Source organism: Ahaetulla prasina, chromosome 6, assembly GCF_028640845.1.
Source record: "Ahaetulla prasina isolate Xishuangbanna chromosome 6, ASM2864084v1, whole genome shotgun sequence".
NCBI lineage: Eukaryota > Metazoa > Chordata > Lepidosauria > Squamata > Colubridae > Ahaetulla > Ahaetulla prasina.
Window position 1 is genome coordinate 32,902,800 of NC_080544.1, and position 18,696 is coordinate 32,921,495.

Below are 18,696 nucleotides of genomic sequence, written 5' to 3' on the forward strand. Positions count from 1 at the left end.
AAGGAGAGAAATCTGGACAAACTATCCTGGATACTGAGAATGGGACAGTAGCTTTTTCCCCAAGTTCTGCTGGATTAGATAGAACTGTAGTAAAAACTGATTTTTACTGTATCCAGTAAAAAAAAAACAATGTGCTTGGAATACATCATAAAACTTGAGTTTCTTTCTAAACAGGGCAGTAAATGGGCAGTAAATTCACAAGCTTGGAAAGTAGTTTCTCTCGTGTCCATGAAAACATTATGGTTATTAAAATTCAAGCTCTCCGGTTTGAAATATGGAAGCACTGAAAAAAAAAGTATTAATTATTTCTCACAAAACCAGAATTATGGCCTTAGAAAAAAAGGAACCAGCTCATGATAAACTCATGGCAAAATTTACAAACTGAACTATTTAATACTTTTCACCAAATCCTTAATTGTGGTGGAATGTACTTCGGAGTCAGCTAGTTCCCAAGCAGCAAAGAGACCACATAGCTTGGAATCTTTGATATGCAGAAAAAGGGCAAAGACAGACTCCTCTAGCACATCTCATATACAGTAGTTGTTTTTTTTGTTTACATTTATATTCCGCCCTTCTCCGAAGACTCAGGGCGGCTTACAGTGTGTAAGGCAATAGTCTCATTCTATTTGTATATTTACAAAGTCAACTTATTGCCCCCCCAACAATCTGGGTCCTCATTTTACCTACCTTATAAAGGATGGAAGGCTGAGTCAACCTTGGACCTGGTGGGGCTTGAACCTGCAGTAATTGCAGGCAGCTGGTTTTAATAACAGGCTTCTTATAGCCTTGAGCCACCACGGCCCTTTATATAAATAAAGTTATATAAATAAGACCTTTAGACTGGCAAGATTTCTGTCTATAGATAAGCAACAGTAAAGAAACTATTCTGACGTAACTCTTCACGTCATTCTTGGATTCTTGGGCTTGATGTGAACTTACCTTTGGATGCTGAACAGCTGAAGCCTTTGTTAATTTACATGGAATCAGGAAACCTCATTGCCGTTTGTTTTTAAAATTGAGAAAATGGATGTCTATAGATTATGACCAAGAGGATTATTCTTGAAGCCCCAGGTTTATGGAGATTCTCAGTCATGCAGGTCATGGTTGTTCCAAAGGTGCTTTTTCAAAAGGCAACTGGACTTTCTTTGTTTTTCCTTGAAGATGTTTCCCTTTTCATCCAAGAAGCTTCTTCAGCTCTTCTCTCAGAACTGAAGAAGCTTCTGGGATGACAAGTGAAATAACTTCAAGGAAAAACAAAGCAAGTCCAGTTGTCTTTTGAAAAAGCAGCTTTGGAACTTGAAATCCCATGTTTCTCAATCTATCAAGTCCTTTGCTCCAAGTCTTTTAATTTTCTGTCTGGTTCTGGTTCTGTCTGTCTGAACTTTGGCTACTTTTATTCTAAGCAGTTATTTTATTCTGAACTTTGGCTACTTTTATTCTAAGCAGTCTCGGGTAGTTAAAGATATGGTGGTACTTGATACTGAATATAAATTGCCCTTACACACTGACAATGTTATGGCAATTCAATACAAATATGCCATGTTATTACCAGAGCAATTTGGTTGTACAGCAATTTGGTTTATACTCTGATTATATAATTAGTTGGAATAAATCTAATTTGCTGTCTAGATATTTATAGACTGCTGCATGAAATTAGGATTTACAACTTGTACAGACTCTATAAATTATTTCGGCTTATGGATTTCTTGAAATATACCTGTAATACAATATGTTGGATTTAAAATGTCTAAAGCTATAGATGCAATTTAAATAGATATAACCCTATAGTTAAAACTTCCTGTAAATTAGTGGGGTAAGATAAATGTTATTATCATGAATATTAATTCAAAATTAATGCCTATTATAGGATGAATTCCAATGTTCATCCCCGTTGGCTATTTTACCGAGAACGGTAAGCATATAAGAAAAATTACTTGGCTGATTAAACTCTTTGAATATTTTTGATCAGTTTGAGATTATTTTACGATGAAGCAGTTTTATCCTTCCAGAATTTTAACTATAATATTGGGCTTTTATTTTAATATTGATATTCTTTTGGAATTATGAATATTCCCCTCTCTGGACCTACTTGGAGAATAAGTGTATAGCATCTCTGATGGGTCATTTTTAGGATCCATGTAGATTGAACAGGGTCTTTGCTTCAACTTTGGGAAGCTGCCAGGTATATTTAGTTAATAATAGGTACATGGCTGCGTTTTGATCCCATATCACATGAAAACATTGATACTATGCAATAACCCTAATTTGAAAATAGAGGAAACATTTTTATTTATTTATTTATTTATTTATTTGATTTTTATACCGCCCTTCTCCCGAAGGACTCAGGGCGGTGTACAGGCAACAATAAAATACAGACACTACAGTATACAATTTAAAATGCAAGTTAAAAAACTTATTATAATTAGCCTAGAACTTTAAAAATTTATAAAAACCAAAACCCCATTTAAAATTAGTAAAAATTTAAAATCGATAAAATTTATGTAATTTAAAATTTAAAATTTAAAATTTAAGCCAGCCCCGCGCGAATGAAAAGATGTGTCTTCAGTTCGTGGCGGAAGGTCCGAAGGTCAGGTATTTGGCGTAAGCCCGGGGGAAGTTCGTTCCAAAGTGTGGGAGCCCCCACAGAGAAGGACCTTCCCCTGGGGGCCGCCAGCCGACATTGCTTGGCGGACGACACCCTGAGGAGTCCCTCTCTGTGAGAGCGTACGGGTCGGTGGGAGGCATACGGTAACAGCAGGCGGTCCCGTAAGTACCCAGGCCCTAAGCCATGGAGTGCTTTAAAGGTCGTAACCAACACCTTAAAGTGCACCCGAAAGGCCACAGGTAGCCAGTGCAGTCTGCGCAGGAGCGGTGTTACGTGGGAGCTACGCGAAGCTCCCTCTATCACTCGCGCAGCTGTATTCTGGACTAACTGAAGCCTCCGAGTGCACTTCAAGGGGAGTGTTGGAATGTTTTGGAAAAGCAAAGCAAACCCTTAAATCAGTTGATTTCTAATAGTTCCTTCAAAGACTTTAAGAGATTGTGTTTTGAACGTGATTTACCTAAACATTCTCTTGGCAGTATTTTCAACTGTACTAATTAAATATGGTCCAGTTACGGCTTCATTTTGCATTCTGATTGTTACATATGTTATTACAATTCTGGAAAAAATATTGTAAACCTCAGTGTGATGTTGAATGATATACCTAAAATGTGGATACTGTCACCTCACGAAAAGCTGTGGCTCTATTGGCATAAATTTAATTTTTTAATCAAATTTTTATTAAAGGTAAAGGTTCCCCTCACACATACGTGCTAGTCATTGCCGACTCTAGGGAGCGGTGCTCATCTCCGTTTCAAAGCCAAAAAGCCAGCGCTGTCCGAAGACGTCTCCGTAGTCATGTGGCCGGCATGACTTAATGCCAAAGGCGCACGGAATGCTGTTACCTTCCCACCAAAGGTGGTCCCTATTTTTTCTACTTGCATTTTTACGTGCTTTTGAAACTGCTAGGTTGGCAGAAGCTGGGAAAAGTAATGGGAGCTCACCCCGTTACACGGCAGCACTAGGGATTCAAACCGCCGAGCTGCCAAACTTTTGATTGACAAGCTCAACGTTTGAGCCCCTGAGCCACCGCGTCCCCTTTTTATTAATAATTTTTATTAACTTTTATCAAAATAAAAGACACCAAGGAAAATAAAAAGTAATGGAAAACTAGGGGAAGGAAAAAAAGAGAAAATGTGGAGTAGGAAGGGAAAAAGAAAAAAAAGGCATTGACTTCCAACTCTCTTTGGCACAGAACATAACATTACAACCTCTTTTTTTTTTACTTTTATACAATAGTATATTACTAGCCATTTTCATAACAAACCTATCTAATCAACAAAATTAATCAACATAAATTTAATGTAAGTGGAAAGACATTTATCTTTCTGATGTTAAGGAAGGTTCTGAGTAGGAACTTGTCACAAGTTTTTGAATAATCTTTGTGCTCCAAAAATTAAAATAAAAGGGGATTGAATCTGTTTCTAAATGATTTGGAAGTAATGACAGGCTGAAAATTAAACCTATAATGTTAATTAATAATTTTATATCAACACCTATAGATATTATACAAGTCATTTTCATTAGCCTGTTCCCCCTCTTTGTTGGCATTTCAGAATTTCTTTCATTTAATCATTATAATGTACACTTTTATGTACACTGAGAGCATACGCACCAAGACAAATTCCTTGTGTGTCCAATCACACCTGGACAATAAAAAATTCTATTCTATTCTATTCTATTCTATTCTATTCTATTCTATTCTATTCTATTCTATTCTATTCTATTCTATTCTATTCTATAATGTAGCTAGTTTTTTTCCCTCATTGTAGAATAATGTATTCGTTATTATTTTATTGTTCTTTGGGGTTGTACTTTTGTTTTATTTAATTTAAAAAAAATTCCTAGTTAATGTGTAGAGGGACTGACATAATGAGGCTGTTGAGAAACCATGGCATAAAGGACCAACTGATGAACCATATGGCAATATTACAATTCTTAGAATTGTCTCCAAACCAAATAGCAGCCATAAAGGATATAAACGTGATATACAGTAAGTTCCTTTAAAAATATATGAAGCATTGGAAATCCAAATAACCAATCGCTCAACTGAAACAGGAGAGAGTTTTAAAAATTTATGGTACATGTTACCTCTCTTCCTAATGTTTAAATGTTTTTTTGCTTCGTGTCCACTTTTCTAGCTCCCAAACATGGACTATAATGATCTGGTGTAAATAAGTGTAACTTATTTAAGATAATTTCTGAAATGATAAACAAAACGTAATAGTATTGTAAATATGTAGAAGACCCTTCTTCCCAACCCCATCCCAAAAAACCCCACAAGAACTATAAAGCACACTTAGACTGCACCAGGGGTGAAATGTAAAATTTGTTACTACCGGTTCTGTGGGTGTGGCTTGGTGGGGGCAGTAATGTGACTGGGTGGGCATGGCCAACTTTTTTTTTTTACTTTTAAAAGCATTTTTTCTGCAACCTCTTCGGCCGAAGAGGTTGTAAAAAAAGGCTTTTAAAGGGTTCTGATGATCCCAGCTGAGCTGCGCGATCATCAGAGGCTTTTTTTTTACTTTTAAAAGCATTTTTTGACCGAAGAAAAAAATGCTTTTAAAAGTAAAAAACAAAAACCTCTGATGATCGCGTAGCTCAGCTGGGCATGGGGAGGGGGACAGGGATTTTGCTACTGGTTCTCCGAACTACCCGCTGCCATCGCTACTGGATCGGGCGATCCAGTCCAAACCGGGAGCATTTCACCCCTGGACTGCACCTCAACCAATATTTTCTCCTCTATTTTTCCACTCCCACAAACTAAAGCAGATCAAAGCCATTTTTGATCTTTTTCCCCAATCTGAAAAAAAAAAAAATTCCAGTTATGTCAGCAAAAATCTATTAAAGCCTCTTCTTCAAACAGTGAATTTTCATTTCTCAAGACATTTACAAATACAGTAAACTTTTATGTTGGAACACTGAACTTTATTTAAAATGGTCAACATCAACACATTCTGTAACCACAGTTACAGGAGAGACAAATTGGTGCAGAGGGACCCGTGATTGGATAATAATTGCATCGACTGGCCTTTAAGGCAGATTTGTCTTAAAGTTTTATTTCATATAAACTATTTTATATGTTTTATTTCATACAAACTAGATTAACTTTCTTAGCTTCCCACAAAACATCCTGAGCATATGATCAGGTGGGTAATCTGAAGATTTAAGCGGTCTCAAACTCTCATGTACATCTTTTCCTAGGATTTAAACAAACAATGATGGTTAAACCTTGTACAGGTAGTCCTCGACTTGCCACGGTTCATTTAGTGACCGTTCTACGCTACAACAGCACTGAAAAAAGTGACTTATGACCATTTTTCACACTTACGACCATTTTTCACACTTATGACCATTGCAGCATCCCCACGTTCACATGATTTACATTCAGATGCTTGGCAACTGGTTCGTATTTATGACGGTCGCAGTGTCCCGGGGTCCCGTAACCATCTTTTCCGACTCCTGACAAGAAAAGTCAGTGAGGATTCACTAAACAACCATGTTACTAATCTAAGAACTGCAGTGATTCACTTAATAAACATGGCAAGAAAAGTTGTAAAATGGGACAAAACACGCTCTCACGTAGCAACTTAAATCCTGGGCTCAGTTGTGATTGTAAGTCGAGGACTGCTTGTAAAACCAGGAGCATAAATATACATACCTTTGAGTAGATGACTCTGAGGGAAAGAATGGAGGCATAGCACTTACATCATGGAATCAAAATACGCAGATTGGGCCTGTGACTCATTTGATGGACAAAATCCACCATGCACAAATCAGATGATCAGATTAGGATCAGATGATACACTTCCAGATTTTATTTTCCAATCCTGTACTTTCAACCCATAAATAGGGCATTTATTGACCCTATGCTAATTAGTAGTCTTCATTTGCTAATTTCTTTATAAAACAACAGTCATATTTTAAACATTCCTAATTACTGCCTGAAGGTGTGTTTTTTTTAGCAATCTGTTGATGTTTAATCTTGAGCGACTTTCCCATGAGAAAATTTTAGAAGTATCCGTGGGGGATTAAAGAAGCCAAAATGGGGCTTGCAACTTCTTGAAGCCCTGCCTTTTGGGTTTGTATTTTTTAGCTTACAAGCCATCTTAAAAGGGAGGGGCTTAGGAATATGGCTTTCATCTTGATTTTTTGACTCCTTTCTCATGAACATCCCTGGAACACTTAACAAAACTAGAATAACTAACTGCATTAAAATGCACATGTTAACATGCTGAAAATATCTTCTTTTGCGAATTAACCATAGCCTTACAATTTTCTAAAATACTTGTGTCACTTGGCCCCTTTGGTACTTATCAAAACAGCTAAATCAGGAGTGAAATCCAAAATTTTTCCTTACTGGTTCTGTGGGCGTGGCAGGGAAAGGATATTGCAAAATCTCCATTCCCTCCTCACTCCTGGGGGAAGGATATTGCAAAATCCTCATTCCCACCCCACTCTGGAGCCAGCCAGAGGTGGTATTTGCCGATTCTCCGAACTACTCAAAATTCCCGCTACCGGTTCTCCAGAACCTGTTAGAACCTGCTGGATTTCACCCCTGGGCTAAATGTTTATTTCCATTTCACATTTGGAAACTGTTCCTTGAAAATTTATGCAATATAAATCTAACGTCTGATTACAATTCTCATTCAGCCCCTCAACCAAAGAAAGAAATTTAGAAAGAAAGTCAACAATAGAAGGTGGGGGGGAGAAGTGGACCAAAATTATGAAACTGAACTAAAACTGTATTATTCTTTGTCCATCTGGCTTCCTTGAAAGAAACAAATGTGGATAGGTTATACTGATGACAATTTATTCTATTTGCTTGGCATATAATTCAATCATCTCTTCCCATAAAGGAAATCTTGATAGTGTTAGAAGTTACTTTGCTATCGTTTACTGAAATATTATAAAATTATCCTACTGGTGATTTCCATGAGCTCTTTGGGGGTTTTCATTTGATGTTGTTTTGACACACGCAGAAAAGCATCACACTGGGACGATGCCTTTATCAAAACGAACCCTTTGCCCCACCTTCCCGGTGGACACTGCTGGATCTGAGGACAATTTACACAAGGACCTTTGTTAAAGTCAAAAGACTGATGGAACAAAGTTGGACGTTCCTCAGAGGAAGTCAAAGGAGCTGATTGTCTGCCATTCCTCCTATGAGCCAAACTACTTATTGCTAATGTTATTTGCTTTACGAAACAAATAAAAAGGGGCTTATTTATGCTAGCATTTGTTCTACTAAGAGAAACAAAATAGGGAAAAGAAAAAAGAAAAGAAAAATGTCACTGGATTGGCAGGATTACATTTAATACTGTTAAACCAAAGTTCATAAACTTCCTTTACAACATTCCCTCGCAAAGTCCATTAGAAGCATTGTATTCACCCTACAGGTTTTCTTCAATGCCTGGATTTGCAGCAATTTTCACTGATTCACAGCCCCTTGTCCATATATGACCGTCCCCATCAGCATTCAGTCATAAGTCGTGGCTCTTCCTTCTTGAGTAATCAGAGTTCCTCCTGTTTCGTTAAAAAAAACAAAAAACCACAAACATTCAGACTCTATATAAGTTTTAACTGTTCGACTATCTCCTAAAATAACAGATTCTCCCTTACGTATTTTCAGTTTGGGGTGGCTAAACCCTGCAGGATATCCAGCAAAGACGCCCCCCCCCCATTCCAGATGAGGTCAGGTGTGTTTGGCGACATGGGTGTCTACAGAGGGGGGCCAGAAGAAAAGAAATAACATAATGATTCAAATAATGCGATTGCAAATAATTGCATAACTACATCGTCTGCATGATGACATCATGATGCAAGGGTCAAGATGTTGACTTCTTCTGGATGAAGCTAGAAGTGGATCATGATATCATATCCCCATTCAGAGGGCAACTGTGTTTTACTGCCAAGGCCTGTGAGAGGGGCAAACTTAGGGAAGAATAACTGGATTATTGTAAAGATCTTTATTGGTGGTAGAGCATTGTAATAGAATTTTGAAAGTCTGCTAAAGCAGTTCCCCAGATAAATTTATGCCTCGCTTAATTAAGACAGAGTTACTCTGAGACTTCTTCTCACACTAATTTCCTGCCCTAGGTTGAGATGTCTCTTTTATAGTGGCCATTTCTTTCTCCATGTTCTTAGATGGCCTGCTAGATGTGCCATCAAATAATCAGCCATTAGGTACCGTATTTTTTGGAGTATAAGACGCACCTTTTTCTCCAAAAAATGAGGGTGAAAATCTGGGTGCGTCTTATACTCCCAGCTTCTCAAATGGAGGTTTCAGAGGCTGAAAAAAAGCATCAGAAAAGAAGCCCCCAAACAGAGCTTCAGAGGCTTTTTTTCTGAAGCTCTGTTTCGGAGGCTTTCAGAGGCAAAAAAGAGTTTTTTCTGAAACAGAGTTTCAGAAGTTTCAGAGGCAAAAGAAAAAAAGCAAGGCACAGAGCTCACAACCAAGGAACCTGTTGCTAAAATTCACCTCTGGGAACAGCTGATGGGGGTATTCTGGGAGGCCAACCCACCTGCCAATCAGCTTTTTTCTTATTTTCCTCCCCAAAAACTAAGGTGCGTCTTATACTCCGGTGCATCTTATACTCTGAAAAATACGGTAGGTTTCCATGCTGTACTTTGGGGTGGAAGCTGATGGATGCTAATCCGTGATCAGGATAAAAGACAGGATAAGGTAACGGCAAAGGTTCCCCCACACATGTGTATTAGTCTAGGGGGCGGTGCTCATCTCCGTTTCAAAGCCGGGGAGACAGTGCTGTCCAAAGACGTCTCCGTGGTCATGTGGCTGGCGTGACTCAATGCCGAAGGCGGATGGAACACTGTTACCTTCCCACTGAAGTGGTCCCTATTTTTCTACTTGCATTTTTTACGTGCTTTTGAACTGCTAGGTTGTCAGAAGCTGGGACAAGTAATGGGAGCTCACTCCATTATGCGGCACCAGGCATTTGAACCATTGAATTGCCGACCTTCTGATCGACAAGTTCAGCATCCTAGCCACTGAGCCACCACATTCCAGGATATTCTTAGACACTTCTCAATTAAGGAAATTGCAAGAATCCTGCCGTTTGATTTAAAAAAAAAAGACATAAAATTTTAAAAAGTCAGCTTTGCTGGCTGAGGGGTTCTGGGAGTTGAAGTCCACAAGTCTTAAAGGGACCAAGGTTGGAGACCCCTGAGCTAGATGACCTTGAGCCAGTCACTTTCTCTCAGTCTTGGAAGGAGGCAATGGCAAACCAGTTTTGAAAAACTTTGCCAAGAAACTGCAGAGATTTGTTCAGGCTGCCTCCGAGAATTGGACACAACTGAGCAGAAGGGGGGGAAAACCCATTTTTCTACAAATTAAGATTAATATGAAATACTAAAATGGTTTCCTTAAACCATGGTATGCAGTATTTTTTATACAAACCATGGTTGTGTGAATAGAGGAGAGATGTTCTGTCCCCCTCAACCACAACCCAAAAGACACGCGAGCTGACTATATTTGCCAGCAATTTATTCCTACTAAAGATATCAGTTCTGGCAACGAATCTGCAATTGCCTGCCAAGTCCTCCTATCTCTTCAGTGCAACTGCGATCCGTTGCTGGAGCAATCCAGAGTTCAGAAATAAACAGAAATCCAGAAGCCAATTCCTTAGTCTCGCAATAAAGCAGCCAAAGTTTCCAAAAGTCAGTTTTTGTCCGTCACGAAGCCCAATGGCAGCTCCACGCACTTTTATACCCTGTGGGGTGTGGCTCCGTGATTCAGCACTCCCTGGGCCAGCCCCTCCCTTTCCTTTGCTGCGCACGTTTCCCTCAGCATCGCTGCCTTACATCTAGCCAAGATTGATCCTCCTCAGCTGGCTCTTGGGGCGTTGCCAGGGAGAAGAAGGGGTCGGGGGAAAGAGGCCATGTCAGCTCCTCCTTCTCCACCTGGCCTACCTCTGGAACCTGGAGCAGAGCCAGAGAGGAAGGTCCTGCAGAGGGAAGCCCTGTCGGCTCTTCCCCCTCTCTCTCTGAGTCACTCTCTGCCAGAAGGCCAGGTTCGGGGCCCGCAGACACAACAAGAGATCTGACTAGGTGGCTCAAGTGGCTAAGACACTGAGCTTGTCGGTCAGCAGTACAGTGGTTCAAATCCCTAGTACAGGTTTCCTGCGTGAGCAGGGGGTTGGACTTGATGACCTCCAAGGTCCCTTCCAACTCTGTTACTAATCATACACTTGCTCACTAATCATACACTTGCTCACTAACATAACTTAGCACAGCCATTCCAATCAAGATGCTGTTTAGAAAGGCAGACTTCAGTTACCCAAATTCTCTAACCAGCATAGCTGTTGATGAGAATTATGAAAGCTGGAAGTCTACAAAACTAGAAAGCATCCACAATAGGAAGCATGGTTGAACATGATATATATTTGTGGTCAATATAAAGAATAACACTGATAAATCAAGAGGGAAAATCATTCCATTCTCTCTTAACAACAAAAAAAGTTTCATTCACTAGAACACTAATAAAACTGACCTTTTAGGTATTTTAATGATACTTTAAATAAATACGAAAACAGAATAACAGTTGGAAGGGACCTTGGAGGTCTTCTAGTCCAACCCCCCGCTTAGGCAGGAAACCCTACACCACTTCAGACAAATGGTTGTCCAATCTCTTCTTAAAAACACTCCTAGTGTTGGAGCATTCACAACTTCTGGAGGCAAGTTGTTCCACTGATTAATTGTTCTAACTGTCAGGAAATTTCTCTTTAGTTATAAGTTGCTTCTCTCCTTGATTAGTTTCCACCCATCGCTTCTTGTGCTGCCGTCAGGTGCTTTGGAGAATAGCTTGACTCCCTCTTCTTTGTGGAAATCCCTGAGATATCAGAACATTGCTATCATATCTCCCCTAGTCCTTCTTTTCATTAAACTAGACATACCCAGTTCCTGCAACTGTTCTTCATGTTTTAGCCTCCAGTCTCCTAATCATCTTTGTTGCTCTTCTCTGCACTCTTTCTAGAGTCTCCACATCTTTTTTACATTGTGGTGAAGATCAGCAAACACCTGCTTTTCAAAAATTTGATGTTTTTCAACTGCTTCAGATGTTATTAGGAGTTCCTCCACACCAATAAAATACAGATTTATCCTGCACATCTTCCCCAATGCCTTTTCAACCTGCATTTTCCCACATCATCTTCACCATCTACAGATTCCCAAACGCGTTTAGCATTGAACTGGAGCTCACCGGGAAGCACCTTTAGCCAATCATGACTTTGTCTAATCCAGAGGTGTCAAACTCAAGGCCTCGGGGCTGGATTCGGCCTGAAGGCTGCTTAGATCTGGCCCGCGGGGCCACCTTAAAAACAGCAAAGGTATCTCTACCAGTGAAAATGGAGCTCAGGGAGGCCGCGCAAGGCCCACCCAGGCTCAGTTTTCAGCAGCGAAGGCCACCTGCAGGCTCTACCAGTGAAAACGGAGGCCTGGGGATGCATCATGCTCCTTTTCCCCGGCTGAGGGCTGCAGGAGGCCGTCACAGTCGAAAACAGAGCCTTGGTGAGTGATGTTGAATTGGCCACACCCACCCCAGCTATGCCCCCATCCCCCTGGGCCCCCTGAGATCAAACACAACCCTGATATGGCCCTCAATGAAATTGAGTTTGACACCCCAAGCTAATTGATGTTTTAGAGGACGAAGAAGACCAATATTTCTACTCTGCCAGTTGTTCAGCTGAATTGCCTCTCCCTGCCAAATTCCCATCTGTTGTGTCTGTGCCCCCCGAGCCGGGGCCCCTGCCAGAAAGTGACTCGGAAAGTGAGGGGGAAGGGCCATCAGGACTTACCTCAGGAGCATCGGCTTCCCTGGCTCAGCTCCAGGAGCCAGAGGCAGGCCAGGTGGAGGAGATAACGAGGCCTCCGTTCCCTGACTCTTCCCCCCCCCCCAGGCCATGCCTCCAGACCCGGCTGGCAATCAGGCCTGGCTGGACCCTAGGTTTCGTAGGCAGGAGAGGCGAGAACAACAGAAGCAAGGGTGGGGCAGGCCTAGGAACTGCTGAGTCAGGGAGCCACACCCCACAGCATATAAAAGCAGGAAGGGCTGCTATACCCCTTCGTGGCAAGCAAATCAACTGCTTAACTAGAGCTGAAGTACAGTTTGTTCCTGGCTGACTCATCGGCAGCAAGAGAGATAACAGAGACACTTGGCAGACACTCGCTAGTTTGCTGCCAGAAGCTGATAGTTGTCGGCTAGTTAAGTCATCACTCGGACTGAGGCGAGGGGGATAGAACACCACCGGTCCCCAAACCCCAAAGAAGAAACAATCTTCAGTTTGTGGCGGTGCTGTCTAACAAGCCCAATAAAGCATTTTATTGCAGTAGATCCTGAACGTATAGTAAATGCCATTAATTGCCATCTTGGAAATGTTTCTCCACACTGAGGTTTTAGGATGAGGCAGGTTATCCAAGGAGAAAATAAACACAGCATTCACAAACACTGGATTTCTTTCTGGGAATGCAAGATTCAACCATGGCTGAAGCAGGAAGAAAGTTTTTTTTTTTTTAATGTTTTCAAACAGTAGCCAAGAAATTGAGTTCTTAGGATTTTGCACCTTTTACTGCTGGTTTGGTGTTGGAGTAGATTGGGGTGAGATGGGTCATTATTCTGAGGTCAAACATCTTCAGTAAATGTAAATGTATCCTTTTCAGCTCCTCCATTTATTCCTGATATTGACTACTTTTTTGCCTTTTATATTACTTTTGCTTGATTTTTTTTTCCTGCCTCAGTGAGGAAGGAAGGAAGAGCATTCTTTAAGAAAAAAAAATAATTGTGCAAAAGAAGCTCCATGATCAATTTTCCCACAAAATTATCCAAGAAAGAGCCAAAGATCAAACAAATATTGAAACTAGGTCTCAAAAATTGTTTTTCCGCACCAATAGCGGAAAAGAATTCATTCCTTAAATATTGGCCAGAGTCAAGCCCTATCCACCATTAATTGCTAAACAAAGCTCCCAGGGCCAGAGGATATGTCAATTCTGATCCTACACAAAATGATGACCAGAAATTTAAAAAAAAGTAGGAAAAGCAGGATAGTTTTTGCATTTGTCAAAAGACTTCTTTGGAATCTCAAACCACAAAGCTAATCTTATCACTTCGCCATCCCTTCAGTGATTCCAAATTAAAGAGTACCATGACTCATTACTCTTGTTTTTCACTCTTCTTTTTGTTTATATATTGGTTGGTGCTAAGGCATAATGTGCTTTGGGCTCCAGTGTAATATATGAAACTAACCTCTGGGGATTGTAAACTTTATAAGTGAAGTTACGTTCAAGAAGTTACGCTTTGTGTGATGTGTGAATGCCATCTTGATTTGCTACCTGAGAAGCAGGCATGGTTCCTACTAAATCAGAATTTATGCCTGAAGCCCTGGGAATTCCTACAGCTGTTAATTCTTCTAGCCCAAATCTTTGAGAACAGTCCCAAGTAAAGAATGGAGAGACTTTATTGAAAGTTGAAATTTACAAAACATTGTTTTTGTCTGGAAGTGCTTCTGTTTTCTGAATATATGTCAGGCTTGACTTCTGCAGGTTAAAATAGTCCTAGAAAACGAATTAAAGGGAAAAAAACCCCACTTATTTTAACAGATCATTCACTGGCTTTTTAAAATCTGGGAAATATAGGAAACCAGTAAAAAAATTAATTAACCATGACATACAGTGAAACAATGTTTTACATTGCGTAACTCGGTTATTGTTTATTTTTACTCAAGCTTTCTCACAAATATTTTTTGAAAGGGTTTTCAAAACAGGAAGCTGATTAAAACATATTATTAAACAGATAGCATCAATCCAACTCAGCAGCCAACCAGCCTATATATTGAATAAATGAAAAGTTTTTGGCATGTCAGCAGAAAGAGAGTATAAGACGACAAGAACTGAAAGTTGCCAGCATGAAGGCCGATTCTCCATTCATACAAGACCTTCTCTTAACAGAGGGCCCTTCCCTTAAACTCTCACATCTTCCAAGTCGAAAGGGTTTTATATAGAGCAATCCGCACTTTGAATTGTGTCTGGAAAAAGCACAAGTCAGTGAAGCTATTTTAATCAAAAAGTCTTATGCTTTACATGAAGCACTGCTCTGGATATGAAGGGAAAAAGTTCTCCAGAACATTTGCAAGGGCACCCATACCAGTTAATGGCAACTCTTTGGTTCTTTTCCTGGATGTTGCAGCAACTATGGATGGCAAATCCACGACCCTCTGACAAACCGCAATTGATTTTAGGAGTAGTTATGTGAGTGCCCAATACTCTCTAAAGCAGGGATATCAAACTCAATTTCATTGAGGGCAGCATCAAAGTTGTGTTTGATCTTGGGTGGGAGCCAGTTGGGCATGACCAGCTTGACATCACTCATGTCAGGGGCACCTTGATGACCTGGGAAGGGCTGGGAGGATTCACTTTTGCTAGTAGTTTTTGCTAGCACTCATTGCCAGTGAAAACGGAGCTCGGAGGGCTGCACACGGCCCTCCCCAGCTGCATTTTTGCTGGCAGAGGCACCGCGGACCAGTCCTTCACTGTTTCCAGGGTGGCCCCAAGGATCAGATCTAAACACCCCATTGGCTGGATCTGGTCCACAGGCCTTGACTTTGACACCCCTGCTCTAAAGCAACTTTTCTCCTTCAAATCCCAAAAGTGATGCAGCCTTATTCATTATGATTACTCCCAATCAGCCATTTTCCTGTAACATTCATAAGACACGTGATGTTTACGATAAATAGAATGAGGGAGAAGTTGAAACCCTAAGAACAGCACAGGTCAACAATTTCCCAGCATCACTGGAACCATTTTCCCTTCAAAGGGATATAAAAGAAACACATGCAAGTTACCAAAATAGTCATCATACATGAGAACACAAGAGATCAAAGATTTCCAGGGCTTGAAACATGCCAGATCTGCCAAAAGTGGAATATTGGAAACTAGACAGAAATTATGAAAAAATCAGAGGGAATTTCTTTGAGAGTTCTTTCTTTGTAATGAAATCTTGGCACTATCTCTTTGAATATAAAGGAAATCACAAGATATTACCCAGAAGAATTTACTAATATCTGTTCCTACTCAGCCAGTCTTGTACCCATTTGTACAAGCCAGGAAGAGCAAGAATGAAGCTTCTACTGTCTCATATAAACTTTAGATTCCAATTTTGCCTGAATTCAAGCAAATTGATCTACTAAGTGTTGTACGAATTGTTTACAACAGACTGCTAAGTAGTTTATATCTTGCTCTGGGTGTCCAGAATTCAATCAGCTTTTGAACATTGTTGGACAACTTAGTGTAGACAATGTAGTGCCTAGTAAAAAAAATGACACATTCACTACAATCAGTGCAACAGCTTGGACCTTAGAATAGGTTCTAGTCCAGGGGACGGCAACCTTAAACACTCAAAGAGCCACAAAGGTCCTAATCAGAAGCCCCCATTCAATTCTGGAGCCGACCGGAAGTCCAGTTCCCCCATCATAGTCTCCTCCTAGCACGGCATCCTTTTTCCTCTGCTGACCTGAAGTCTGGTTACCCCACCATAGAGTTTCCTCCTAGCAAGGTGTCCCTTTTCCTCTGCCTGTTCTAGCCGAAAGCCCTATCAACTGTGGAGCCAATCAGCAACAGGGAGCCATAGCAGAAGGATGAAAGAGCCACATGCGGCTCCAGAGCTGCGGGTTGCTGACCCCTGTTCTAGACCATATTCAGTCTGATTCTATTTTTCATTAATGTTTCCCCTGTCATTACCCCACTGCTTTCATTGTTAGTTCTACTGACAGAAGAGGGCACCTGTAAGAGCTCCTGTCCAACAATATCATTATCTGATTCAATAATTCAGCCATTACACCTTTTTTTGGTGCTACAAGTGTTCAAAGGTGAACAGGTCTACCTCTATCCATGCAATCTCTTTCAATCAGCTTTATAAAATAAAAGCCATATCAGTAATTTTGGAATCTAAATATCTATTTGCTAATGCATTTGTGTTCCCCTCAGGGCCAGCCCATGGTACTATAGACAGGAAATTAACTCCATATTAATGCTAGAATGAAGCTTTACTGCAAGGTTTAATCTTGCAAATCTGATTTTTTTTCTCCCCTCTTTCTGATATCCTAGTGCCGTGATGGCGAACCTATGGCATGCATGCAAAAGGTGGCACGCGGTGCCCACTCTGTGGGCACGCAAGCCGTCACCCCAATTTAGCTCTGCCACACATGCCTGCATGCCTCCCACCAGCCAGCTGGTCGGGTCCTGCCACACATTCGCGGGTGTGTTCATGCAGGGGGCGCATGTGCATATGCGGGGGGCAGGGCATGTGCGGGGGCCACGCGCATATGCGGGGGGCATACAGGGGGCACATGCATGCGCAGAGGCCGTGTAGGGAGGCATGCACATCTATGGGGTGGGGCGCATGCAGGGGCTGCATGTGCATTGCATTTTGGGGGGTGGCACATGTGCATGCACACTTTGGGCACTCAGTCCGGAAAAGGTTAGCCATCATTGTCCTAGTGAGTCAAGGAGGGGCCAGCCTCACTCTTTTTCTAACACTGTTTTCACTCCCAGGATTCAAGCAGTGCTTCTATCATTTTTAGTTTTGTAATGGCTTCTATTTCTCTCAAGGCCATCTCCATAGCTCTCTGCATTGAGGCCACGTTGTGCTCGTGTTTCATACCCTAATTTGTCTCTTCTGATATTATTCCCGAGAAGACAAAGTAATCTGGATCTTATAGATATGCAGTAGCCTAATAACCTAGATTTTAACTTTCTTACTCGTTTTGACCATTAGCATGTCCTTCACTTTTTGTCAGCTTTCTCCAAACTTAAGACCCTTATTGGTGTCTCCACGACTCAGTGGTCCCATAAATCAAGAAATGCCCAGCAATCTATTTTTAGATTGTTTGATCTATACTTGGTTTTATTTGGAATAGAAAATCTATATGGGGACCTGAAAGTAAGTGTAATAAAAGGGAAATGACCTTACAGAACAAACTCTGGTCTTTCAGCAAGCTTCAGGGCCTCATGCATGCCTGCAGCCGAGAGTTTACGGTTGATGTTCCTATATCTACATTGCAGCAGATTGCGGTAGGTGGTCCTCAGATCCCGATTGAAGAAGGCATATATAAATGGGTTAATCAAAGAGTTGGCATAACCCAACCAGAGAAATGTCCTCTCAACCCACAAAGGGATGCAACTGCACGAGGTCCCACAGATGAAGGGTCTAGCAGTAGAAAGGATGAAAAACGGCAGCCAGCATACAGTAAAGGCCCCTACAATTATTCCAAGGGTAGTGGCTGCTTTTTGCTCCCTTTTGAAGATAGAAATGTTCTTCCGTTCATGCTTAAGCAGACGTGAAAAATTGGTGCACTCTTCAGATTCCTTGTGCAGCTTTATGATGCCGTTGGCCGAAACCATCCCTTCACGTTCGTTGGGTCTTGGGAAACCAGCAAATTTGTGTTTGGCTGCACTTTTCTTGGCAGCTTTGTAGATCTGATAGTACATGAACAGCATCACCGACATGGGGATGTAAAATGCAACAGCGGTAGAATAAATTGTGTAGCCAAAATCTTGGCTGATTAAACAGACTTTGTTGTCATTAATATTCTGAGCCCATCCAAACAGCGGGGGCAAAGTGATGGAAGCAGACAGCAGCCACACGCAAAGAATCATTTTAGCCATACACTTTCCATTTTGTCTTACAGGATAGGTGAGGGGCCTAGTTATGCCAAGATACCTGGAAAGATAAAAACAAACACCAAGGATTAGTCTATGTTCATTGTTGGTTTGTGGTCTAGAACCATTTATGCCCCACATGGTGAGCTGGACAAATCATAATCTGATCAACTGATAAAGCTTTCTCACATGCGGGTACACACACACGTGTTCCAAATTAGCACACTTCTTTAAACACACAATTTCTAAATTCTCAGACCACAGAGCACAAACTGCCTAATAGGAATTCTATCCTTCAGCCTGATGTTCCCCAATTACAAATGTAGAAAGAACCGAGTCAGCGGTGAAATGCACTTACCTTTGCTACCGGTTCAGGCATGCGCAACTGTAGCGAGAGCCTTCTGCGCATGCACAGAGAGTAAAAAATG

General features: G+C 41.1%; 1 protein-coding gene across 1 annotated transcript in view; it reads right to left on the minus strand.

Annotated features, from left to right (window-relative positions):
• Positions 1 to 5,234: 5,234 nt before the first annotated feature.
• HTR7 (5-hydroxytryptamine receptor 7) overlaps positions 5,235 to 18,696 on the minus strand; it is a 78,887-nt gene continuing 65,425 nt past the window's right edge. Inside the window, exons 2-3 of the mRNA XM_058189269.1 lie at positions 17,580 to 18,329; positions 5,235 to 8,128 (exon numbers count right to left, since the gene is read on the minus strand). Of these exons, the coding sequence (XP_058045252.1) occupies positions 8,086 to 8,128; positions 17,580 to 18,329 (793 nt within the window). The 3' untranslated portion in view covers positions 5,235 to 8,085. The remainder of the gene's footprint in view (positions 8,129 to 17,579; positions 18,330 to 18,696) is intronic.